The sequence below is a fragment of the Olea europaea genome, unplaced genomic scaffold (assembly GCF_002742605.1).
Source record: "Olea europaea var. sylvestris unplaced genomic scaffold, O_europaea_v1 scaffold1975, whole genome shotgun sequence".
NCBI classification, from domain to species: domain Eukaryota; kingdom Viridiplantae; phylum Streptophyta; class Magnoliopsida; order Lamiales; family Oleaceae; genus Olea; species Olea europaea.
Window position 1 is genome coordinate 94,925 of NW_019237607.1, and position 27,456 is coordinate 122,380.

The 27,456-nt window shown below is 35.4% G+C and overlaps 2 protein-coding genes across 2 annotated transcripts; both read left to right on the forward strand.

Moving 5' to 3' along the window:
- Positions 1–1,697: 1,697 nt before the first annotated feature.
- Positions 1,698–11,640, forward strand: LOC111379354 (serine/threonine-protein kinase STN7, chloroplastic-like). Its single transcript, XM_023002712.1, has 10 exons — positions 1,698–2,264; positions 2,349–2,432; positions 2,738–2,857; positions 2,962–3,060; positions 8,662–8,830; positions 8,942–9,035; positions 9,903–9,996; positions 10,086–10,142; positions 10,781–11,194; positions 11,281–11,640. Exons 1-10 carry the CDS (start codon positions 1,824–1,826, stop codon positions 11,440–11,442), a joined length of 1,734 nt encoding a protein of 577 aa, XP_022858480.1. The 5' UTR covers positions 1,698–1,823; the 3' UTR covers positions 11,443–11,640.
- Positions 11,641–23,797: 12,157 nt separating this feature from the next.
- LOC111379358 lies at positions 23,798–24,258 on the forward strand. The gene has a single exon (XM_023002716.1). It carries the CDS (start codon positions 23,886–23,888, stop codon positions 24,024–24,026), a length of 141 nt encoding a protein of 46 aa, XP_022858484.1. The 5' UTR covers positions 23,798–23,885; the 3' UTR covers positions 24,027–24,258.
- Positions 24,259–27,456: the final 3,198 nt, after the last annotated feature.

The following is a 27,456-nucleotide window of genomic DNA, read 5'->3' on the forward strand; positions in this document are numbered from 1 at the left end:
CTATTCATAATTAAGAGTTTTAATTTTTTCTTTCAAAAATCAGATATAATTAAGAGTTTGTTTGCCACTCATTATTTAGAAATTATAGAGTTTTGAATAATATTTTTTAGAGATTGTACAGTTAAAAAGTAAACAAACTTTATTGATTTGTGTTTAGAATATTTTATTATATGAATGCGCGGTGAAAAATGTTCTTTTAACAAACAATTTAAAATTTTAGAGGGTAACAGACAGGGGCTAAAATTCTAAATATTAATAATATTATTATAAAAACAAATTAATTGACATACTCCCATCCGACCAAACTCACTTCCAAACCATAAATATTTCCATTGCCATCTCTCTCTCCCTTCTCTCTATATCTCTCTCTAACAGTGTTGTACGTCAAAGGCGTGAGCGCTTCGAGAGGCCACGTAGCGTTGGTAGCACGAAGCAGTAATGACGTTCTCGATGGTAACATGCAACGACGGTGACACTCTCGAGAGGCCATGTAGGGTTGGTAGCTCCAAGTGACGATGGTGATCTCGTTGGTAGTACACAGCTACAATCTCAAGAGGCACGCAGTGAGGTGGTGCTACTTCTTGCGTTGGTAGCATGCAGCGCCGCTCTCATCGTTTGCGTTTCTCTGTTTACTTACGATATGTGTTTCACTATTTGCGTGTGATTTGTGGCAGGGATGAATCATTGGTGATATAGGCGATGGTAGTTGTGTCGACGACCGAAGCTGTGGGGATTTTTTTAGTTGGGGATTGTGGTTGTGGTGTGGTAGATGGAGGGCATGGTGGTGGTGTTGATGGTAGGGCTGAATTGTTGGTGGTGCAGATGGTGAGAAAGTGAGGTGCTGGCGGTGGTGGTGCTACAATGATGTTGAGGTGAGGCAGTGTTCTGTTGGTGCCGATTGTGGTTGTGACCAATTATTTGTTATTAGCATTGTTGTCATGATTGTTGTGAAGTAGTGGTAGTTTCTAGTGATGGATGTTGGTTTGTTTGAGATGATGGTGTTGTTGGGAGGTGGTAGCGATGGTTCTAGTAGCGGTGCTGCTGAAGATAGTGGTGAGGTGGTGGCCATAAATTATTTGGTTGATTGTAATCAATAAATTGGTTAATGTATGTCTAATAAAAAACATGTGATCAATGAAATAAATAAATTGTGACATATAAATAATGTGTGAATTAAAAATTTGTTAATTTGTGACCATACAATAAGTAGCAACTTATAAAATTTGTGACTTGTAATCGATAAAAGTTGTGACTTATAAATTTTTTATTTGTGAAAAATGAATAAATTGTGGCCTACAAAATTTTTTATTTTGGACTTTGAAATAATTTGTGACCCATAATTTTTTTTTATTTTTGACTAATTAATTTGATAATTTATGATCAAAATATATGAAATTATGGCCTTAATATATTTAAATAATAAAAAAATATTTAATTATTTATTTTATAAATAAAATTGAATTAATATCTAATTTTTAAAATTTTTATCCTTCTTTCTCAGTTTTGAAATTGGTGATAACTAATCTATCATATATGAAAATTTCCCAATTACCAAAGCCCAAGTTCGACTAGCACGAAGGCATGAAGCAAGATAATTCAGCATACGTGTCACTTGTGGCCTATATTACATTCCTATCCATCAAGCCATTCCATCCACACAAAAAAACCTGAAATAACTGTTATACAAAAATTAGAAAACCAAAAATATCAAAACTATTCAAATCAAGAAAAAAAACTGAAGAACACACTGCTAAAAGTTCTGATGATTTCTCTTTTCTTCCGAAATTAACTGTACAGCAAACTATTATTGTTTCATAATCCCAATGGCTACTGTCGCCACTGGTGCAGTGGTTGGACTAGGAGCGGTGAAACTCCATTCACTCTGCATCAAACCACACTCTTCATTTCTTGGCAAGAAGTTTAATCTTAAAACCATTTCTGAATCAAGTGCCCAAAGAAATTTCTCCACTTCCAGGTCTAGGAATCTAGTAGTTTTCGCCTCAGGAGGCGAAGTATTCAATTTTGTTCATGATCTTTTTCTGGGAGTTGGGGTTGGACTTCCCTGCACAGTCATGGAGTGTGGTGATATAATTTATAGGAGCACGCTGCCACGATCAGATGGGATCACTGTTACTGTCCCTGGTGTGATTTTAGCACTGGGCACTCTTTCGTATCTCTGGGCTACACCTGGTGTGGCTCCTGGGTTCTTTGATATGTTTGTACTTGCTTTTGTTGAGAAAATCTTTAGACCCACTTACAGGAAGGTTTGTGGATTTTGCTTTGTTGTTTTAAGTTTCTTGTGAAAATTACATTCATTTATGAGGTTTTAATTGGTAGTTTGATGTCAGGATGACCTTGTATTGGGGAAGAAATTGGGTGAGGGATCTTTTGGTGTGGTTTATAGGGCTTCCTTGGCTAAAAAGCCCTCAAAGGTATGTGTTTGACAAAAGTTCTCAAAGAACTAAAAGCATTCAATTTATTAAATCGTTTTTGTGGTGCTTATTGAATTGACTATATTGCTTAAACTTATGAGAAGGTTGCATTTGGAATTTTGATGTTGATAATGTTACGTTTCATGAATTAATCTTTTCATTAACCAGTTATCTTCGCTTTCATCAGGCAGGCACATAAGTTATGAGCATTTAAAATCACGTGTAGTTACAGGGCTTGTGCCTTAAACTTCTCTTAAGGAATTGGCCATTCCTCAGTACTAATTGTTTCTGGTGTTTGCCGAAAGGATGGTGACATAGTCTTGAAAAGGGCGACTGAATATGGAGCAGTTGAGGTATGGATGAATGAGCGTGTGAGAAGGGCTTGTGCAAATAGCTGTGCTGATTTTCTATATGGTTTTCTTGAGGTGTTGCTCTTTGTCTTTTTCTTCTTCTTTTCTTCTTTTTATTTTATTTTATTTTATTTTTATAATATCTTAACTTCATAATTTGACACTTCAAAATCTTCCAGAGCTCTTCAAAGAAAGGGGCTGAGTATTGGCTGATATGGCGGTTTGAAGGGGTAGCCACACTTGCTGATTTGTTGCAGAGTAAAGAATTTCCTTACAATGTAGGTACATTTTAAACCAGCCTCATTTTGGGAGAGAGGTGTAATCCATTGATCCCCCTTTTAAAAACTAAAAATAGTAAACTCGCCTCCTTTCATCCTTGATGTTAGGAAGTACTTTTTATTGGAATAGAGCTCCAAAATGAGATTTCATGTTTTCCAAGTTTTATGTGCATTGCAATCCTTTCTTCTATATGAATTAAGTGAGCACTGTTTTGAGGAGCTCAAGATTGAACCCTTGTTTTTAATGTGATGAAATGAAAAAATAACTTTAGCATGTGAACCAGTCAGCACACAGTTTCTATAGGACTTAAGTGAGCATTGTTTTGTGTCCCTTTCTCATGAGTATATGATCAGTGAATAAGTTATGATACAGCAGATGTGTCCAGAAACTCGCTGAGGGTAATGCTCACAAGAGACTCAATGATCACAACACCTAGCAGCAGTGGATTAAAATAGAGAGCAAAAATTCCTTATATCAATTTCTTGACTGGAGACTATTAGATTCTACCAGGGCCGAAAATGAAGAGAGCAGCGGGAAAGATAAAGAAATGGCATATTCTTTACCTTTATTTTAGAATTCTTACTTTTTATTCTTTCCTAATGTGAAAATTAGTTCCATGAATGAGAGGATTGATGCCTGAGAAAAAAAGGGTGTTATCCTGATGGATTTAGTATTTTTATCTCAAACCTACGTGATGTTTTATCTCGGGGGTTGACACTCATGAAGCCAAGTATTACAAAGCATGCTAAAACATGCACATTTTATTTCTATATCAGTTCTTCTATAGCTGCTGAATCCTTCACATGATTAAATGGAGCATTCAGCATATGCATATAGACATCAAAACATGTTACATATAATTCCTTTTCTAGCTTCTTTATGCTAATTTCAACTTTAGATCTGACGAGGACATCTACTTTTTATTTATTTTTAGTTGGATTTTATTTATGTTTTAGATTTTATTTATGTAATTGGGCTTGCGTTGGCTCAAGTCCATTCTACTTAGGATTTTAGTCTTTACTATTTAAACCTAATTGCGATATAATTTCATTAGTTTTGATGAATTGAAGAATATTTTGGTGGTTTGTTACCTATGACTTCTCCTTCCTTTCCCTCCTCCTTTTCCCCATGAATTTCTACTTCTTTTACGGTTTCTCCCCCTATTCTCTCCGGTTCTCCCTTCTTTCTTGCTTATTCTTTCTATTTTTTAATTCGTCCTGCATCAAATTTGGTATCAGAGCCAAAATTTGGGTAATTTTTCATTCACAATCCAAAACTTTCTTCCTATCATTTTCCCAAAAACTTGTGGAACAGCACAAACAAACAAAAATTGTTGTGAGGCAGCAGTTTTCTTGTTCAATTTTCTTTCTAGTTGATTAGGAAAAAAAAGTCACTGTTCACGAGTACTGTTCACACCCGGAATTCAGTTTTTTTTTTTAGATTTTTCAGCAGTTTCACTAAAAAAAAAAAAAAGTTACAGTTCACACCCGAAATTTCACTTTTTTTTTTATCATTTTCTCAGTTCCCCAAAAAATAAAAAATAAAAAAATAAATAAAAAATTCAGTTTTAGAGCTTTAGACGTTTGTTGCTGCTAAGTGTGTTGTTTCATAAAAATTTCATCCCTAACAATCAAACCATACTTACATTCAGCCTACATACAAGATCAGCCTACCTTACGTTAACCCAACCCTATAATAATCCATGTATCCACATATAATTATTAACCGCGAGCCCATTTCTCTTATCAAGACATTTGGGCCATAAACTAGTGGCCCAAATTACTCTCAATCCCAGTTAAAACTCACTCTCATTTAATCCAATTCAAACTCACAACCCATTTCTTCTCAGCCACTCGTCCAGATTAACCCACAGTCACCATACGTTCCACGACCACCATCACCGTCAATTGCCAGCAACCCACTGCCACGCCAGTTGTCATCCACCACTCGGAGTTCAGTTTTTGCTTTAGTTTTCACGTCGATGGACTTCTTCTGAGTTCAGAGTGCCAGGGACATTTGTTGAATTGGATTTGGCCTATTATTTGTATTGGGGCAGCTTGTTAAAACGCTTGAGTATTAGTGTTCCATTCAGTGACTCGACTATTTAGGAGTATTCCATTATAATTTTCTACTGAAGAGGTGCCAACTGGGAAATCATAATTGGGCACAGTTCTTATTCTTTGGGTTCCATCAGGTTTAAGCTTCCGTGAGCACCACCGCTACAACTAAATAACAGAGAGTGCTTGATTTCTATTTGTCATTGGTTTAAAATATTGCTTCATTTAAAATTGCATTGATCAAATTTTTGTGATGCTATTCTAACAATATACCTAAAGTCACGTGACTGAATCCGTTGATTTCGTCAAAACTCTATTTTACCCCACTTATATTACATGATTAGGTTTTGACTAGTATTTGATTTGTACTTTATTATTTTACATAGATCAGCAGTATTAGCTTGCCATATTTGAATTTACTTATCCTTGAAAAAAAAAGCTTAATTTGTTATTTTTCACTGCTTGCATTTATTGTTCATTGATCTCATCATTGCACGTCATTTAGCTAGTATTTCATTGCATGTAGTTGCGTAGTGGTCGTCTTGTTGTCTCTATTTCCAATACATTGACCATGGATCCATCCCAATTTGATGCACTCATTAGACAATTAGTGCAACTGCCACTAGCCTATCGACTGTCCAATCAGATATAACTGCTACTCGTGAGGAGAGAAAGAACCTAACTGCTAAGTTGAGCAATTTTAAGCGAACCCCTCGTTTGACTGACACTAATTCTGAAGCGTCTCATAATAGACAATATTATCGTGGACAAAGGGATCAAAAATATTTTCGACTCGATCGTAGGAATAGAGATCAGGTTTGTGAGCGAGAACAAGACCATAGTCATCACGGTACTCAATTCTCTTTCTTGTCGTAAGGAGCGTTTTTTTAAAGACATTGACTTAGATACTCCTACTTTCGATAGTTGTTTAGATCATGAAATTTTTACCCAATGGAACACCCTTACGCAAGGGAATCGGCTAGTGATTGTGTACATTGTTCAATTTGAGGAATTTCGAGTGAAATGTCATGTTGTTGAGGATGAGGCCCTGACTTGAAGTAGGTTTATACAAGGTCTAAGAGATGAACTTAGGCGTGAACTTTTCTTTCGAGGCATCACTACTCTTGACCAAGCTTATTCTTCAGCTCGGGACTACGAGTTACTTATTAGTACTCCATATGAAAAGTGCGACCACCATCGTTCTCCCATGTCATTAGCGCCACCTCAACATGAGTCTGTCATAGAGCCTTCCCTGTCTAATGTTCCTCCCATTTGGAAAAATAAGTGTAAAGGTCGTGATAGTCCAAGGCCCCCTTCTCCTTATAGAAAGCGTATTGACAACCATTCTTTCATCTCATTGGCTCCACCTCCTCTTGTTAAGTCTCTTCTAGGACCTCCCCCATCTAATGTTCCTCAAATCTTGGAAAATAAGGGTAAAATTTTTGAAACTCCAAGGACTTCTTCTCACCTGCTATGCATCAGCTATAAGAACTTTGGCCACATCTCTTTCAAATGTCCTAACCGAGCCTTAGTCATAGAAAAACGAAAGGATGTAATAGAAGAGTCGTTAGAAGATCTAGTGTACGAACCTAAACTTGAAGATTTTGATGATGATAGTGAAGACACCTCCTTAGGTGGCATCCAGATTCTTCCTGAGACTCTAGATACTATATCCCATGATTTCACTAATCACTTTTGGAGAACCCAGTCGCCTATGGTTAACACTAAATCGAAATTCTTCACTGCAGACCAACCACTGATAGTCAAAATGAAGTCGTTAACCAAAGTCCTAGCAATTTATTCAAGTTTCTAGTTCAGAAAAATCTTGAAAATTGGGACTCGATCCCCCTAACTGTTCACATTGCATATAACAATTCTATGAATCGGTCTCTAGGTCTAAATCCATTTGAAGTTGTTCATAGTTATAAGTCTAGGCAGTTGTTAGATCTTATTCCTATGTCCCCGCATGCTAGTGTGTCGTTGTCAGCTGAAGCATTTGTATGTCATCTTCATGACTTGCATATTGATATCAATAAACAACATGACACAAGTAATGCATTATATAAATTTCAAGCTGATTCGCATAAACGATATTTTGAATTTAATATTGGAGATTATGTTATATTGCAAACTTGTAGTGCTGGTCCTTTAAAAATTTTAAAGCATGTTGATTCAAATGCACATGTCATTGCCCTTTCATCACATTTTGGCTACCACTTTGCTTTAAATATTGAGGACTTCATTACTTACAAACACCGTGTTACTTCCTTTGATGATCCATTTCTACCTAGCTTTGTGGACCCCCAACTTGACTATATTGATATTTCTACTTCAATACCATCTATCACAGCATACAAAGATAAAATTGATATTATTTTAGATGAACGTGTTATATTGACCAATGATGGCAAGATCCAGTACTTCCCTGTTTGTTGGGTAGATCGACGCGCTTCTTATGCTCCTCATTATATACAATTATGTGAAAATCTTGAAGATGAGGTGCATGAGTATTGGTTATTTGGAGTCCAGTATCAGTACTTGGTTAGAAGGAAAGATCGTCCCCTTGGTCAGATCATATTCTTGGGAATAAGCTACAGTTTTCAGTACTATCAATTATGGAATTTCGTTACTTGGTTCGTCAGAAAGATCGTCCCTTGTGGCTTGACTTGAAGCATTTGGAATATCAGATTGACTGCAGTCTATACTATCTATCAACTCGATAGGGTTAAGTTTTTCTCCCACCCCGGGAGAGTTGATGAGGATAGCTACTTTTTATTTATTTTTAGTTGAACTTTATTTATGTTTTAGATTTTATTTATGTAATTGGGCTTGCGTTGGCCCAAGTCCATTCTACTTAGAGTTTTAGTCTTTACTATTTAAACCTAACTGCGATGTAATTTCAATAGTTTTTATGAATTGAAGAATATTTTGGTGGTTTGTTGCCTGTAGTTTCTCCTTCCTCTCCCTCTTCCTCTTTCCCATGAATTTCTACTTCTTCTCTGGTTTCTCCCTCCATTCTCTTCGGTTCTCCTCTCTTTCTTGCTTCTTCTTTCTATTTTTTAATTCGTCCTGCATCAAGATCTAAGGAAAATACCTGTTGTATATCATCATTTACACAATCTTTTACATATTGCTGAGGTATCAAAAAGAAAGTGAGGAGTTTTTGCTTTTTTTTTATTTGGCTGATGAGATTTTGACCCAATCAAATCTTGCCACATCATATATTGGTAAACAAATCTGTATGTTATGATATACCTATAGCACAACCGTAAATCTAAAATACCCGTCTAATCTTCCATCTTATATGGCCTTTAGGAGAATTTCAACCTCTGGAATAAGTTTTATGGTTGTCTCTATTTGCGTTGGTTTTTCTCAAACATTTACTAATAAGCATTTCTTCTTTATTTGTCACATCTATGAAAACTAAGGATGTCTTTTTGGTTAGAAGATTAAGTCTCAATGTTCCATGGGCATTATAGAACAAAATCATAAGTAGTAACTTCACTTTTCCAACACCAATTTCCTGATGGTTTCGAGTATCAGGTGGAAGCAATGATACTTGGGGAGGTTCAGGATTTGCCCAAGGGGATGGAGAGGGAAAACAGAATCATACAGACGATCATGAGACAACTGTTATTTGCATTGGATGGTCTACACTCAACAGGGATTGTTCATAGAGATATTAAGCCCCAGAATGTTATTTTCTCTGAAGGTGATTGCACCATCCGAAACATTAGTCGATTAGTTTATCCCAATACCTTCAATCCTTTTCCTTTTTTTTACATTTAAATTATTTTACCTATTCACAAGAAAATTGAAGCAGGTTCTCGAACATTCAAAATCATTGATCTTGGAGCTGCTGCTGATTTGAGAGTTGGCATCAATTATATTCCTAAAGAGTTTCTGTTGGATCCTAGGTAAACCTTTTTCCCTTGCAAAGAGGCATTAGTATCTGGACAACGAAGAAATGACAGTTACCAGCTGTGGATGTTTGTTTATTTGTTATTCATATCTTGAGTTCTTCATTTTTTATAATGATTCCTTACTGGACGCTGTAATCACTTGTACTTCCAGAACTTTTAGCGATATGGTTAATATAAACTTCTAGAAAAACGTATTTTATGTTCATGAAACTACTTGGATGATCAAAGGGACCAATTCTTTAGTTACTTGCATATAGGATGTTTTACAGACTATCAGCATTTTTAAACATCCCATGTCCAGAAAACTGGAAGTAGCTTGAATGAAGATAGATGATTTTATTGAATGCAAAACTAATTTCTCGATTGACAAGAGCTTTTCTCAACTTATGCAGTCAGCATCTAAAGGTCCATGAAACCAGTCTTTTTGCATCCATGGAAAATAAGCTTATTAACTATATATCTTCTTATTCTTCTTCACTCTCAAATTTCTTCAGTCCTTTCTTCCTCAGTTGTGTGTAACATATCTTCTCTCTTTTACGAACAGGCAAATACACACCAAAAGTTAGTCACAGGTCTTGGTATAGGTTGGCATGTATATACATTAGTTTCAAATCATACATTCAATTTGCATATCATTGTTATTGAATCAGGCTCATATGGTTCGACCTATTGCGCCTTTCCTCACTGGCCCTAAAGAATCTCTCCGTGAATCAAATTTACCAAGTTAGGGATACAATAGAGCCACATATCAGAGTGGCAGCATATGATATTTGAAGATCGTATACATGCTCAAAACTATTATTCTAATTTTAAATCTTATTAAGAACTGAATTATTATATACATTTTCTCTTCATCTTCAGATATGCTGCACCTGAACAATACATTATGAGCACTCAGACACCCTCCGCACCCTCAGCTCCGGTTGCAACAGCGCTTTCCCCTGTTCTGTGGCAGGTGTTATATTCACTCTATATTAAGTCTAGTTTTACAGCACTTGCTGAGCAATTAACATCTCTTCCATGTTTGATGCTATACTTCAACAGTTGAATCTACCAGATAGATTTGACATCTACAGTGCAGGTCTCATATTTCTACAAATGGTAAGTGATGAATAAATTATTAACTATTATATTTTTCTTTTAAGTCTTCATTTGCAACTTAAAAAGTACTAATCAAATATTCAGGGGAAGTAGTAGTTTTTTTTTCATTTTTTTTGGTGGTTATGGGTACAAACATTGCTGTGGGAGTTGCAAAGAATCTAATTGCTCTATATCTTCCACTAGATTAGTAATGAGCCCACTGGCGGAAAAGTTTTCATGTAGCTGGCTCCAAATTCAGTAGGGAGAAGAATTAGTTTGTCTTTGTTGTTGGTCTTCTTTGTCCCGTAAATCCAGGATCTAAATATGTGAAGATTAAGTCGGTTCCCTGCCCTTTCCAGTATCAGCTTATCAGATTCAAAGTGAAGGCTAGGAAATTGGAAGTACTTTACAATACACACACACACACACACACACACACATATTAGTTAATTGACAAGTTGATCATGCAACGGATCCAACCCAAATGAAATTCTTTTCAACTATTACCAAAAAGAGATATTAAATGCAAGAAGGTTGTGTTCGGTTATGCATGTCCTAGTAGCAAGAATAGTTAACATCTTCTAAAAGGCACTTAAATGTTTGAAGCTCCCATTGTATCTTCTCTGTTTGGCCTAACACATAAATGATCCGATCTGCAGGCATTCCCATCATTGCGAAGCGACAGTGCTCTCATTCAATTCAACCGTCAATTAAAGAGATGCAATTATGACTTGGTTGCATGGAGAAAATCTGTCGAGCCTCGTGCTAGCCTAGAACTTCGACGAGGATTTGAATTGTTAGATCTGGATGGTGGAATAGGATGGGAACTTTTAACATCAATGGTTCGGTATAAAGCACGCCAAAGAATTAGTGCAAAGGGAGCGCTAGCTCATCCGTACTTCGACAGAGAAGGCCTATTGGTTTTGTCCTTCATGCAGAATCTACGGCTCCAATTCTTCCGGGCTACGCAACAGGACTATAGTGAAGCTGCCACATGGATTGTTCAGCTCATGGCAAAATCAGGAACGGAGCGTGACGGAGGCTTCACTGAAGCACAGCTGCAGGACCTCAGGGTCTGTATCTAAATGCACTTCTACACGACATAATTTTTGCAGGTTTATGGATAAAGTTTTACAACTTCTCGTTACCTCCTGTACAGGAAATTGAGCCTAAGAAGAAGTCGAGTGCACAGAGGAATGCCCTTGCATCAGCTCTTCGGATTCGAAGGAAGATTATTAGGACAATAAATGAGAGTATTGATGAACTTAACCAGAGCAGGAAGAGTTTATGGTGGAGCAGATGGATCCCAAGAGAAGAATGATCACTGTATATATACTACACCTTCTCACTGTTTATGTAAATTTTTTGCAGTCATCATCTCTACAAGAAATGTAAGGAGTGACCTAATGTTTAATGTGGTGAAAAACATTAGTGCAAATATCTGCTTTGGTATTAAAAGAAAAGCAAATGTACACTTGATTACTTTTCATATTACAGAAATATAGAGTTGAATTTGCTATAGCCTCGCTCTTGTTGCATCTCCCCCACCCCAGGAGCACATAGACACCCCAAAAATATAAAGAATAAAACTAATCATTCGCAGGGTTTCTTCAGTATATCCTTTGTAGATAATGGAATCACTCTACTAGTTAAGAACTCGACTTTTGGCTTATAAAAACTTCACACATATTCTCCTTAAAGTTGGTTTTAATGGTGAATTTCATTAAATGAGTCTTCAACAGTATTGTAAAAAGCAAACAACATTTTGTTGGATGTTTGGAGCTTAATTATACCGTATACTTTTTCTCAACTGGGATTCAACAATAAAATTCTAGTTGTCATTTAATTTAATACTCTAACTATCAATTATTTAATACTATATCTATTTTTAATACCAACTGTAAATTATGTAGTTATCTGTTATCTTTAAACACATTTTCTTTCTTCAAAATTGTTAATTAATGCATATTATTTAGTTTTAATAAGTTATTGATAACGAAAATAATTATCTATTAAGTAAAAAATTGTGTAATCTATTGCCAATATACCCTCGTTCGTTTCTCATTATTAGCTCATTAACATGAAAAATATGATCGTTATTCATCACATCAAGTCACAATATTTGACTTCCTATTTTTTGCGTGAGGCCTATAACGACTATATTTTTCATTTTCATTTTTACATTAATATGCACCAAACGGGGCAATGAGTTCTAAAAGAGTTTAAAATCAATAAAACTCTTCTTCTTCATGTATTCTAACGTGTCCGATACGTATTGAAAATTTTCATATCTGAAACGTATCAAAGAGTGTTCAAACTCGAATACGATTGCACAATAAGTTTACAAGCTTGTAAGTCAGTCATAGCAAAAATAGATGACAAATATGTATTTGACAAATGATGAATAACCCATGGAAATGGCCAAGTACTATGCAATCCTAATAGTAACAACATGGCCAAACGTCTTACTCAAATCAATATGACAAGAGTATCATATAAGTCCACGACAACCACACAAGTTTTGTTACGCTTATATTGCCATCAGAACGAGTTTAATCTTGTAAATTTATTTGTGGCCATATGACATTCTTAATAGAATCATAAGGATCATCAAGTTAGACTCAACCATAAGAGTTCGGCCCATCGCACTCAGCGAGATTTCTACTAAAGATAGAATTGTACAGGGAGAAAGCACTCTACTCATCCAACGCCTCTAGGTTCAATTGAAAATCCCATGCTTTGATTGTTGCCCCCCTTGAGTCTCTAATTTGGGACTGGTCTATAAGAAGAGCACATAACGAGGCCTACCAAATTGGAGATGGGATTTGTTACAAGACCAAACTAAAGCCCCAACTCAACACAACTGTGATCGAGTGGTCAATGCTTGTGCTAACGTAACGTAATACAAGTCTACGTGAGATCAGAATCACTCGGTTCAGCTACACATACACAAAGTTTGAACAATACAAGAAAATTAAGCTCAACTAGATGTTTCTGTCTTTGCATCCACAAAATAAGCTGAATTTAAAGAAGCTTATTTCAACACATTATCACTTATCCATGATTTTAGGTTGTGACATGAACACGAAAGTAAGTCTGGATCTCGAGAATCCAAGAAATGTGAAAATTGTGTTATCTCGTGTGCCAAAGGGCTATCCTTTTTTGTTCTACAAAAATTGTTCGGTTTTTTTTTTGCTAATTTTAATAACTTGACCAACCAAATGAAATTGATCACAGCGCAACTTCAGGTGGCCGAGCTCGCAATTCAACATCTATTCTGATAAGTGTGTTTTTATACACTTATTTAGTTCACAAATATGACTTAATTATGATCAAAGAGTTTGAATTATGGCTTAATTTTATATAATTTTATTTTGTAGGACTATATTGATGAATGTGGTAGAATTTAAGAGAAAAGAAACGAAAAAGAACCAACAAGGAAGAAAATCCAAAGTATGAGGACTAAGTTGCAATATTTCAATAATTGATTCAGATTACAAAATGAAGATTAAAGATGTTGTGGATTCAATTGGATGCAATTAAAAGCCAAAGGGTTGAAAATACAAGAGAAAAGACTTGAAAGAATCAAAAATCGACTGGGGCTAAAATACAATATATGGAAGAAATTTTGCTTGGACGACATTCCAGTTATAAATACCGGACGATCGCCCAACATGATTTTTTAATTATTGAGAAGAAATTCTTAACCTGAACGACTACCGGAGTTTTGCCTGGGCGATAGCCCAAGCCAAGCGTGGCGAGAAAATCTGATTTTTTTTTTGAATAAAATTCTTATGAAAACAAATCTTGAAGAGTCTTTTAAAGCTTTAGGGACGTCCAAAAAACATAGACCACGCATTATGCATTATTTTGGAAGGATTTGAAGAGAAAGAAGAAGGAAGAACAAGAATATTCAATCCAAAATTCAAGATCTCACTTCAAGAATTTCAATAGGGTGATGTATTTTCTTGATTTTTATTGTTGTGTTCTTTTTCCCATAATGTTAAGCTAGAAAAGTCTATACTAGGAGATCAATGAACCTTGTAATTTGACATTTAATTCTTTGTTCCGTATTTTCAACATTAAAACACGTATTGATTGTTTTGAATGATTTATATGCATTTAATTGCTTCCATGATTATAGGCCCGTAATTGTGTGAGTTTTGGTGGTTTGTTTCATTTATTCGAAAGAAGATGAATAAATTCGATAAGGTATAATTCATTATAGGGTCTAATAGGGGATAAATATACCCTTATACTTTGCGTGAATCTCTAAGTATTCACAAAATTACATGTATTCTCGTATATTTGCATCCATCATAGATATATAGGCTGGTGGTGTATGAGAATATGTTCAATTCATCTCGAGAGAGAGTCTTGGATAGATTTAAGAGTATTGATTTTTCAAAATGTCATCGTGTTGTCAAGTGTGAAATTAAGGTTAAATTAAACATTACTTGAGAATTCGTGATCCAGTATATCTCACATTCATTGAATACATTTAACCAGAGTCCCAATTATCAAACTGCATTTTAGTTAAAATAAACGTTGTTTTGTATAGCATACCATCCAATTCACAATATTGGTACTCTAGCTTAGATTTAGGATTTATTAGGATAAAAACTCATAATTGATCATTTACATTCGGTTAGGGCCGAGATAAATACAATTGAACTACTCAATCTCTGTGGGACGATATTCGGATTATAAAAATTCACTTTATTATTTGTTAACGAACCGTACACTTGACGTGATTTAAATCGAAAAAAAATACTTCGTGAACATATTCCGTAAATTTCCAGAAAATAGAAAGAAAAAATAAATAAATAATTAAAATGTCTTGTGATACATTCGATTAACGTATTATATTTCTATCTTGCAACTAGCAAAAATCTTGCTGTTAGTGTACGAAATTCAATTAATGCCATGAAATGCAAATTAATTGCCAATAAGTAATTATTATTCGTACCTCCTAGCACATTCCCATATACGCAACACTAAAATTTCTCAAAGTCCTCATTTTGAAGAAAGTCCTGTAGAAATTCGGTACGCATGGAGATACAACTGTGCATGGCTAAGCACAGCGTACAATTCACTTATAATCAATCATAAAAAAATCCCTTAAAATCTTATTAATTTTGCTTAATTACGTGTGCCCTTTGGAGTAATTGAAAACTTAAGGAGTACATACTCAGAACTGCTTTTGAATAAGCTTTGTCCAGCTCTGCTCTTCAATGCTTGTTTACTTTAATCCATTTACACCTCCAAAGTATTTTTGTGGGAGCAACAGATCCCAAAACCGCATAATTTCTCCTTCTAAATTGGTTTTCCCAATGAAAGAAGGCATTCTAAATTTATCTAAAGGGCTATGTCACTAATCTATATCTCGACTAGTGATCAGTCTCGTCTCATATGAAAAATATTAGAGGAAGCGATAATCAAATCACACTTCCAAACAAACCTTATCTGGAGTTTAGTGCAAAAAAAAGTAATATGACTAAAACCTGAATTTTTTCATGTGAGTTGATCTTGAAGGAAATCCTGGTAAGCCTGGCCTTTAAATAATCGAGTATTAGAACCAGACATGGACCAGATATCTCAGTATGATAAGATTGAAACCTTAGTCATAAAAATAATAATTAATTTGGCTATGTCGAGAATACCAGGAGCAGCAACTTGTGAACAATGTGACCTTCACGTGTGACCTGTCTTTCATGCACTGTACAACTTAGTATAATTATAAACATATAAACAATATAATAAATCAGCAAGGGACTTTTCATAAAGAAGAACAAATGATAAAGAAGGATAGATGTTCTGCTGTAAGAAAAATACTTTGTGTATTACAATTGTTTGGCTTTTGTACACAAATTGCAATGAGGGCAGCAAGCTATGTATATACATAAACCAAAAAAGCTATACTAGGAAGCCTATTAATAGTGAATCAATATACAAGGAATAGCAGCAAATTTACAGCAACCGTGTCCATGATTTGTGGCTGTAGACTGGTTGATTATCCATGATTTTAGAGATGAGATTAACAGTCCATGATTTGCTCCTGTAGATTGGTAGTGTGACCAAGATTATAGGGCTAAGATCAAGGATCTTTTTCACGCCCTCGCAAGACGGTGCTTCCATCGGCAACACTGATCTTGGTGCGAAGCTCCTGAAAGCGAGTCTTTGAAAGAGCCTTCGTCATGAGATTCGCAAGTTGATCACGGGTAGATATATGAGATACATTGAGCAGGCCTTTGTTAACATAGTCCTGAACAAAATGAATATCAATGGCAATATGCTTCATGCGGGAATGTTGAATAGGATTTAAGCTGAGCTGAGTAGCACCAATATTGTCACAGTATAATTTTGGTACAGTAGGGAGAGTCACCTGTAGTTCTTGAAAGAGGGAAGTAAGCCATGCTATTTCTGAAGCAGTAGTCGCAAGAGCACGATATTCAGCTTCGATGGAGGAGGGCGCAACAGCGCGCTGTTTTCGTGTGCTCCAGGATATAGGATTGTTGCCAAGATAAATGATGTAGGCTGAAGTGGAAGTTCGGTCATCCATATTGCCTGCCCAATCAGCATCGGAGTATGCAGTGAGATGAAGACCTTTAGTTTTGCAAAGCCGTAGACCATGATAAAGAGTCGCTTTGAGGTATCGCAATAACCGTTTAGCTGCTGTTTAATGTGTCACCGTTGGTTTATGCATAAACTGAGCAAGGCGAGAAATCGGGAAAGCAATGTCAGGTCTCGTAAGAGATAGAAATTGAAGTGAACCAATAATTCGACGATACTCTGTGCAATCAACAGAGGTTGTGCCATCATCCAGACGGAGAACATCAGAGGTAGACATTGGGGTCAAAATCTCTTTTGCATTGTCAAAGCCTGTTTTAGAGAGTAATTCCCTAATATCCTTATGCTGAGATAAAAATATACCGTCTGTGGTGGGGATAACTTCAACACCCAAAAAGAAACTTAATGGGCCAAGATCTTTGAGAGAAAAGGCCTTGCCCAAAAAAGTGACAACCTGTTGGATAAAAGTGCTGGAATTTCCTGTGAGAATGAGATCATCTACATAAATGAGAAAATATGAAGTTAGATCATCCGTATGATATATAAATAAGGAGGAGTCGACTTTAGATTGAGAAAACCCCATTTTTGTGAGACAATCACTTAATGCATGATACCAAGTCCGCGGGGCTTGTTTGAGTCCATAGAGAGAGCGATGAAGCTTGCATATATGATGAGGTGCATTGAGGTCAACAAAACCAGCTGGTTGTGCCATGTAAACTTCCTCAATCAAAGTGTTATGGAGAAATGCATTGTTGACATCTAGTTGACGAAGAGGCCAACCCCTAGACACGGCAAGAGTAAGTATCGAGCGGATTGTAGCTGGTTTGACTACAGGAGAAAAAGTTTCTTTATAATCCAAGCCAGATCGTTGGTGGAACCCTTTAGCCACTAATCTGGCCTTATAACGATCAATATTGCCATCTGGTTTTCGCTTGATGTGATACACCCATTTGCAACCAATGGGATTATGATGAGGAAGTTTCTCGACAAGGGTCCAAGTTCCATGTTTCAATAGGGAAGTGAATTCCTCATTCATAGCCTAGCGCCAAAGAGGATCCTTCATGGCCTGTGATACACAAGTGGGCTCAAGAGCAGGTGGCAGTGAATGTTTAGACACTTGGTATATCTGCTTGGGTCGGTTGATATTATTCATGGCTCGTGTAATCATGCCATGAGTACGGACCGGTGCAGCAGGTTCTGATGGGCCAGATGTAGCACTTGGGTTACTATCCAGAGAAGTGGCTAATGTAGTCTGCGAAGGACTCGGATCCAAGGGCTGCTGCTGAGAGTGATGTGAACGAGTTGGGTTTGGGGAGGACTCAACAATAGGATTAGAGGATAGGTTGGGCATATTTATTGGAATAATAGATAGGTGGGGCGAGACCACAGTGGGTGGACTCGTGTGGATAGGCTCAGAAGGTGGCTTTAAGCAGAGAGAGGGGAATTCATTTTCGTTGAATTGTACATGGCGGGAAAGATAAAGTCGAGATGTTGCTAAATCTAAACACTTATATGCACTCTGAGAGGTAGAGTATCGAAGAAAAATACAGGCATGAGATTTGGAGTCTAGCTTATGACCAGTATAGGGTTTAAGCCAAGGAAAACATAAGTAACCAAATGTCCGTAATTTGAGATAATTTGGTGATGTCCCAAACAAACGTTCATAAGGTGAACTATATTTTAGGGCTAGGGATGGGAGTCTATTGATGAGGTACACAGCTGTTTGAAAAGCATAAGGCCAATATGTAGTGGGTAAGGCAGCTTGCGTAAGGAGGGTCATTCCGGTTTCAACAATATGTCGATGTCGTCTCTCTGAGATACCATTATGTTGGGGTGTGTGAGGTGGAGTGGTAAGGTGGCTAATCCCATGATTTAGAAAATATGACTTTAACTTGATATATTCACCACCATTATCTAAGTAGAAATTTTTAATTGGATGATCAAATTGCTTTTCCAACACAGGTTTTAGGTGAGTGAAAAATTTGATAGACATCAGATTTTTTGGTGCATGGGAAAAAACCAACAGTAGCGAGTATAGTGGTCAATAAAGATTACATAATAGCGATATCCATCAGAGGATTGAATTTGTGTGGAACCCCAAACATCGGAAAAAATATATTCAAGAGGATTATGACTTACAATGGAGCTAGTACCAAAAGGTAATTTATGACTTTTATCGGGACGACATGAGGTACAATTATTCGGTGGAACAGAATTACGTAAAGGAAGCGAAAATTGTTTAACAATGTGAGAAACAATTTTCTGAGCAGGATGACCCAAACGACGATGCCAAGTGTCGGTGGAGGTACGCTCACCCACATTGGCAATAATTGATGACTGTGTTTTGGCTAGAGGCGGAAGAGGATAGACACCATTTTCACAATCACCGCGTAGCAGTATCGCCCCCGTGGTCCGATCCTTCACAAAAAAATAATCAGGATGAAATTCAATTAGTACATTATTGGACTTGGTAAAATGATGCACAGATATAAGATTCTTATGCATTTCAGGAACACATAAAGTATTGGTAATATGAAATGAACGCGAGGGATAAGAGAGGCCAAGAGAGCCAACATGAGTAACTGATAAACCTTTATCATCTTCAATTACTACTTCATCAGTGCCATCATATTCAGAGTGGATGGAGAGGTTAGACAAATCAGATGTGATGTTGTGAGACGCACTAGAGTCAACCAACCATTTCTTGTCTTTAGCAAGTGATTTACCAACGAAGTTGGCCGCACCAGAGGTCGAGGTAGATAGCTTTGGACAAGATTTAGCAGTGTGGCCAAGAGTATCACAATATTGGCACTTGGGCTTGCGAAAACCATCACGGGATGAGTGGAGTCGGGTCTGACTCGATGAAGTGCCTCGAGTGAAGTTTTTGCGATGGCCACGATAGGTGAAATTGCCACGTGTTGCTGGGTTCGCTGTAACAATCAGCGTATTGGTGGCAGATTCAAGGCGCTTGAGATATGTCTCATGACCAACTAACATGTCGTGCAATTCTTCGAATGTCAAGGAAGTGGTGCGAGTGCGGATAGGAGCAACAATGTCACGATAATCAGGACCTAGTCCATGCAAGACATAGAGTGTAATATCATCATCAGATAGAGGAGTATCAATGAGAGCCAATTCATCCACAATGCATTTGATACTGTGGAGATAGTCAGTAATGGGTTTGTCACCACGTTGCATGAGAGTGAGTGCCTCTTTAAGTTGCATGACGCGTGTTCGTGACTTGTTGGCATACAAGCGAGAAAGCTTGTCCCAAGCGTCACGGGAGGTTTTTGCCGAAGCAATAAGAGGAGCAATTTGTTTCGAAACAGAAGCCAAGATGGCATTCAAGAGAAGCTGATCCTGTCTAAACCAGCGAGTATAGGCAGGAACATCATTTGCCGAAGTGGTTTTGGTGGGTACAGCTGGACATAGGAGGGTTCCATCAAGATACCCCATAATACCGTACCCAAAGAAGAGGGAAGAGAAAGTAGCACGCCAGGTTGGGTAGCTGGAGGTGGTGAGGCGCTGTAATTGGCTAGTGTTTATGGAGATTAAATGTTGTTCAGAAGTCTGACCACCAGTGGGGTGAGAGACAACCGGAGAAGTCATGGCGGAAGCGGACGGATCGTACTCGTTAGAGTCAAAACGCTCTGATGCCATAAAGAAGAACAAATGATAAAGAAGGACAGATGTTCTGCTGTAAGAAAAATACTTTGTGTATTACAATTGTTTGGCTTTTGTACACAAATTACAATGAGGGCAGCAAGCTATATATATACATAAACCAAAAAAGCTATACTAGGAAGCCTATTAATAGTGAATCAATATACAAGGAATAGCAGCAAATTTACAGCAACCGTGTCCATGATTTGTGCCTGTAGACTGGTTGATTATCCATGATTTTAGAGATGATATTAACAGTCCATGATTTGCTCCTGTAGACTGGTAGTGTGACCAAAATTATAGAGTTAAGATCAAGGATCCTTTTCATTTCAAACTAATCATAGAAGCTAAAAGTTTGATTAATCGAAAATAATTATATTACATGAATTTATTATTTAGAGTTTCCAAGAGTCTTGAGAAGAAGGTGTCCTATGTATGCCCATTATTCTTAAATGATCGAATCCATAGATAACTGCTAAAAGTTGTCAAATTCACGAAGTTGGTACGAAATTGCTGGATTAATAAACAGAAAGGTGAATAGGCAGGATTATAAAATAAATTTTTTAAGGTAAATCTGCAAAAACTAAATATCGAAATATATGACATATGAGGGTTTTGACTACTTTTTAGCAATGTTGATGATCTCTTAAGAAGGAACCTCAAGCCTCAACAAATCGAGTTTTTTATTTTTATTTTTTTGTTTTTTTTAATGCACTTTTCGCTTTCAAAAAGTATCTGACAAACAATTTCATGTGTGTTTTAGAGGATAATTAGAAGACGCTTATTTTTCTTATGAGGATATTCAAATTCGAGTTGAGATATGCTATTCAAAATTAGTTGTGCATCAATGATTCATTGACTCATCATTTTATACCTATTTTTAAGCATAAGTGGGTGTGAGAAAAGTTGGACATGTTAATTTAAAGTGATGTGTCAATTAATCATTGGATGGACGGTAAGTTGGACAGTTAATTTTGAACTACAGATCTCAAGTCTTCAAATTTGGTAATATCCTTTCTCTTTGTCTTGCTCTATTGTTCGCACAAAACCTGAGATCGGGAGGGCTTGAGAGAAATGACTTGGTTGGCCATTGCTCTAGGGTTCTAAAGTTGGGTCTTGGAGTTGAGGAAAAACTTCTATGGTGCATATCGTGTAGCCGGCTAGACTTAAATTATTTTGATATGATTGATAGATATAAAAACTTTTAGAAACATGCTATAGGTACATTTTCTTTGACAGCTTCCTTGACAGCCCTCTCACATTAGGAGGTGGGGCCGGTGATTAAAACACATCTTGTGAGGGTGCTGCATTTCCCAAACTTTTATTTCACACGTCGACAAATTTGATGACATGTCATTCGTTCTTAATTTTGCTTGCTTCGCTTAAGGAATGTAACACAAGGAAAGAAAGTCATTTTATTAGAATTAGGGTTAATGGAAGGTCACGTCATTAGTAAGATGGGAGGATAACAAGATGAAGCAAGTGGGTTGCATTGCTTTTCTTACAGATTAATAAATCACTTAGTTGGGTTTTGAGATTCAGCAAAACTCATTGAGAGTACAAAATTTCTTGAAATTGAAGCTTCTTGGGTTCGTAACTATGTATAGGTTTGAAGGAGAATATATTTGGCACGACAATTTGTAATTCACGTGGGGGGTTTGACTCTTATTTTGATCCATTTGTTTCGGCAATTAGCATCAAATTCTAGTAACCCAAGATTTCAAATGCTAGGGATTCCTCTATTATCATTCACATTTAGAATACACTTTCGTACCCTCATATTCGAAATTTAAATAGAATTTCATTGAAAATTAGAATAATTAGTAATATCAGAATATAACCCTCTGTTTGTTTCTCATTCTTTCTTTATTAAAATAAAAAATATGACCGTTATCCATCACATCAAGTTATCAAATTTGAATTTTTATCTTTTATGTGGAACCCGTAACAGTTATATTTTTCATTCTCATTCTTTCGAAAATGGAAAACAAATGGGCCATAATAACAGAATTTCAACAATTAAACGTATCGAATGTGCTTCTGATATGACCCATCATAAAAATTCACGTAAGTATATAGTCAAAAGCAATTAAGATGAGGTTCTTTTTATCTAATGAACTTTATAAAAGCTAGTTAAGTTGTGCAATGATAAGTAGGATTCAACTGACCCACTCTCCTCAACTATCTTACTGCCTGTTTGGGTGGATCCAACAAAAAGAAATGAGCATAATCGTCACGAAAATAAGTGTAATTTAAAAGAACAATCACTCGACTAGTCGAAATATATTTTGTAAAATCTGTACACTATCAACAAGAAAGATGCGATCTTTATGATTGCCATATCGAATAATCTTGTTTAAAGATTTTAACATTTATATAAAAGATATCAACGTGTGGTTTTTTATCGTCCAAGCTAGGTTCATTTCTCATCAAAGGTTTTAGTAAATGTATAAAGTTAGTACTTGAACTCGGGATCTTTACATTCATCTATTCAAATCACTTCATCTGAAAACTTAAGTCGTTACTAAAGGAGTGAATAGCCCAAATGGTCACTAAACTTTGCACCAGGTCCGCAAAAGGTCACTGAACTTTCAAAATTGTCTAACTCATCACTAAACTTTGCGAAAAGTCCACCAAAGGTCACTGAACTTTCAAAATCGCCTCACTCATCACTGAACTTTGCATTTTGTAATCTCAATAGTCACTCAGCTAACGGTCCATCCAAAAACTAACCGAATACTCACGTGGCTGGCTGATTTGGATGCCAAGTCAAACAAAAGAAGTAGAGGTGGATTTCTATTTGAATTAAAACATGTTTTATAAAAATAAAAAATTTGAAAATTCCATAAACTGTTGTAGCAATAGTCACCACCGTAAACATGTTTTATTTATATTTATTTTTATTATTATTATTTTTTAATAAAACATGTTTTAATTTAAATAAAAATCCACATGTACTTCTTTTGTTTGACTTGGCATCCAAATCAGACAACTACATGAGTATTCGATTAGTTTTTGGATGAACCGTTAGCTGAGTGACTAATGAGATTACAAAATGCAAAGTTTAGTGATGAGTGAGGCGATTTTGAAAGTTCAGTGATCTTTGGTGGAATTTTCGCAAAGTTCAGTGATGAGTTAGATAATTTTGAAAGTTCGGTGACCTTTTGTGGACCTGGTGCAAAGTTTAGCGACCATTTGGACTATTCACTCTTACTAAAGAGATAAAATTTGTATAATTGGTGGGGGCTTGTTTGGATTGGTCTATCGTTTTCATTGTCATGGGAAGGCATGGAATCCCTAGTGCGTGCGGGCCCCAAAATGGTTTTTGACTGGTGAGCTAGGGGGCACTGCACACCATTTCATGCCCAAAACTTGTCTCTTTGCTTAACCAATATAAGTTAATTACGACCCCACTCTAAACCACCCCTATAAGTACCCTTCAAATCCTTCAAAACATCCTCACAACCATTAGTGCAAAACTCAAACACAAATTCTCTTACTATACAACAAGTTCTTCCACTCAAGAACATCATGAAAATGAACAGCACCAACGTGGGAAACTCCAAAAGAAGGATTTCGAGCAGAGGCCTTGGAGGCCTCCTTAGAGAACAAAGGGCTAGGCTCTACATAATAAGGAGGTGTGTTGTCATGCTTCTTTGCTATCACGATTGATCAAAGCTTTCGTTGATGGACAAGGACGAGAAGAATTTACACTTTTTCTTACTTTTTCCAACTTTCTTAGAGTGTAAATAGCAATAGCTACACGTACTAGCTACAAGCTAACAATTTTGTATTGACCGACCTAATTCGGCTTCATGTATATTGTACATCCAATAGCTTGTATTGAAACGATCATTTTGATTTCATTACATATGTTAAATTCCTTTTCTTTTTTTCCATTCAATCTTTAGTCTTGATGTGATGATGAAAATCCAATTTTCTTCGATTTTTCGCAATATATATCTACTTTATTTACGTGGCAGCAAATACAAATTGATCAGTTAAATTTTTTGTTAAGTATTCGTTGAGCCAATTATGCAAATTTGCAGGTATAAACTTGGGATCTTGGGATTCATATTCATGTACCTGCTCAAGGTCAAAGCTTTTCACTTTGTCAAATTATACTTATCAAAATTGCTTCCTTCTTAATTATTATTGAAGTTCTTTCAAAGAATTCAGAATCTGGTGAACTGATTTATGAGCTTTTGGAAGGAATCAATTAAAAATAATTAAGGCTTATAAATTTCAATCTGAATTTATTAGAAAAATGTATATTTTTTGAGAGGAACAGCCTTCGTTGTCTATTCAGCTGATTGAGTGATGAAGTGCTTAACTTCTGGAGTTCGGAATAGTAACAAAATACAAGAGGAAATTGCATATTATTAATATTTAAGAAACTTTAACAGAAATTTAATTCTAATTAAAAATTTTGGAAACTCTTTTCTCATCAGAGTCACTAAGCTCTCTTTCTTTTTCACAATGATTAATCCGATGATTAATAATTATAATCGAAAAGGCAAGGTCATGCTAATTAGCTTTTAACATTTTAAAATCTTAATTAGAAGGTGTTTGATGGGGATTAAAATTAGATTTTTCAGTAGATTGTTATAAATTTTTTTGAAATGTGTAGTTGAAAAGTTGTGAGACACATAAAAGATATGATTAATATTGATTGTTTGACTTTGATTTGAATTAAAATCAGATTTTAATCAAAATCAAATAAACTAGAGCCCAATTTGGCCCAATTCTTTCCAAATTTTAATGGTTGGAATTGTTTTTTTTTTTTAAATGTGTGGTTGAAAAGGAATAAAAAGTTTTTTATTTGTGTGTAACATTAATTTATAAAAGATTGCATTATTGAAAATAAGAGAAAAAAAAAGAATGAGAAAGAAAATGGAGACAGATGAGGACTAATAATTTTTCAAAAGTATAGCATTATGATTGTACAAAATTCAATCCCTTTTATCAACAGATCAAACTATTTGTACCAACCTTTTGGTACTCTTTAAAAATGCAAAGTTTGTTAATTAATAATACCTTAAAAATTAATGATACTTTATGCCGTATTATTACCAAGTAAAAAAAAAAAAAAAAGTCAAAAACCGCCGATTTTATTCCGTTTAATTGTTTCTTAATTTCATATATCATTATCATTATTGACGTTTTCTAGAAACACAAATTATCTTAACATAAAATTAGTTGTGCTAATCCTAAGATAATCTTGTTTTTAGTTTCTTGTTTTCAACCAAACAGCACCAATTAATTTTAAAATTGTAAAACTATTTTATCCAAATGAATAACCCACCAAATTTCTGTCCTCATGTGCACAATTTATGTTTTGGTCAAAACACGTCTCGGCTTGTGGGCCCATCTCTACCTTTGTTGCAACTATGTTCGTGTAGGCAATGCGTAGGGTTGGAAAGAGACTTCTAATATGTGCATTTTTTTATCTTTTATTTTATTTATTTTAAGAGCATCTCCAATAATGTGGAGCTGCATATTATTATTTTTTTTTAAAAAATATATTATCTTTGTTTGGTATAGATTCAAATTAGATATTATTAAAATTGAAAAAAATAGGCATGCAAATTTCAAAATTGATTTACTCAAACGAACCACTATCTTGTAAAGACATATTAAGGGATAAAATTTCATATCGATTAAAGATAAAAATATAGACTAACTTATAAGGGTATGAATTACTCATTTTAATAAAGTTGACTTCTTAAAATGGAACTTTAAGTTTTATTAAAAACAAGATTAAGGTCATGTATGGTACACTAGATTAATAGAAAATACAAATCACGATAAAATATTTAAATATGTCCCTTTTATTTAAAGGAAAATTGTGGGCTTGGTTCAAGTTAGTTCACAGCTTATTTTTTGTTCTCTTTATTGTTTTCCTTCTTGTTCCATCAATTTCATTTTCTCTCTTCTAATTATTTATTCTATTTATTTATAACTAAAAGTAAGAGTCTAATCTTTCTACCAAAAAGTTTTTGTTCAGACCAACATAGCAATGCTACTCAATTAAAGTTATATATAGATGTAAGTGTTAAAATAATATCTATGCAGATTTATTGATAATATATTTTATGAAAAATAATTTTTTTAAGAATATATGATTAAAAAGTATGAAAAAATTATAAATTCACGTGTAAAATTATTTTATTGAAAGCCTATATAATTGAAAAGTAAATGAATTGTATTACATGTATATAACAATTTATATAATGATTTATTAATAGATGATGTGAGATGATTTAATTGGATCAAAATCACGTCAATTAATTAAAACCCGGTTTGAAATCCATAATGCAATTTAATAGTTAGAAACAGTTTAAATCCAAGAACAAGTGGGAGGGAATGGGGAAAGAAACAGTGTGTCAGTGAGGCTGGATAAGAGTTGAGTCTCCAATCCAAAATTCTGTTGTCGGCCATAAAATTGGTGGCATCTAATCTAAGCCAAAGTAAAATAGGCAACGTAACATCCTTATCCACCCCCACGTGCACTTCGACCCCACTCCCCATCTCTTTAATTAAATTCTCTTTTAATCATTGTAGGACTATTATATGTTGCATTATTAATTTCCCAATGTCATATATATATATATATATAGACTGAGAATTCTCTTGAGTGAGAGAGAGAGAGAGAGGTGTCTTCTAGATGGAGTGTACACTCGTGTCATAAGGTGTGAGGTGGATCATTCCATCCACATGTCATAAATTAATTGTGATAGATAGATCGAAGGGGATTTTATTAGTTTAAGAGTATTTTGGACCATGGACTAAATTCAATAGTCTTGTGGTTAATTCTCATTTTCTAATAATGTCATATTCGCTCTTAATCATAGTACAATACTTGGATTTGAATCCAAATTGTTTTGATTCTATAATTACAAGACTTCTTTACTTATTTTCAATTGGATTTGGAGAGCTAGAAAACATAGAGATGAAAAATAAAGAAGAGGTAAGTGGGAGAGTTCATTTCTCCGGTGAAATTCTTGGTTACTGCCGACAGTTCTCTCGATATATTCATTACTATTCCTGTGGACGGTGGTGTATGATCTGATGAGGTACAAATTCGAGTTCAACATCATAG

Coding starts and splice junctions, on each gene's coding strand:
- LOC111379358 (XM_023002716.1), top strand. CDS start 23,886: ATGAAAATGAACAGCACCAACGTGGGAAACTCCAAAAGAAGGATTTCG.
- LOC111379354 (XM_023002712.1), top strand. CDS start 1,824: ATGGCTACTGTCGCCACTGGTGCAGTGGTTGGACTAGGAGCGGTGAAA. Junction 2,265..2,348: donor TTAGACCCACTTACAGGAAG/GTTTGTGGATTT, acceptor GTTTGATGTCAG/GATGACCTTGTATTGGGGAA. Junction 9,036..9,902: donor GAGTTTCTGTTGGATCCTAG/GTAAACCTTTTT, acceptor CTTCATCTTCAG/ATATGCTGCACCTGAACAAT.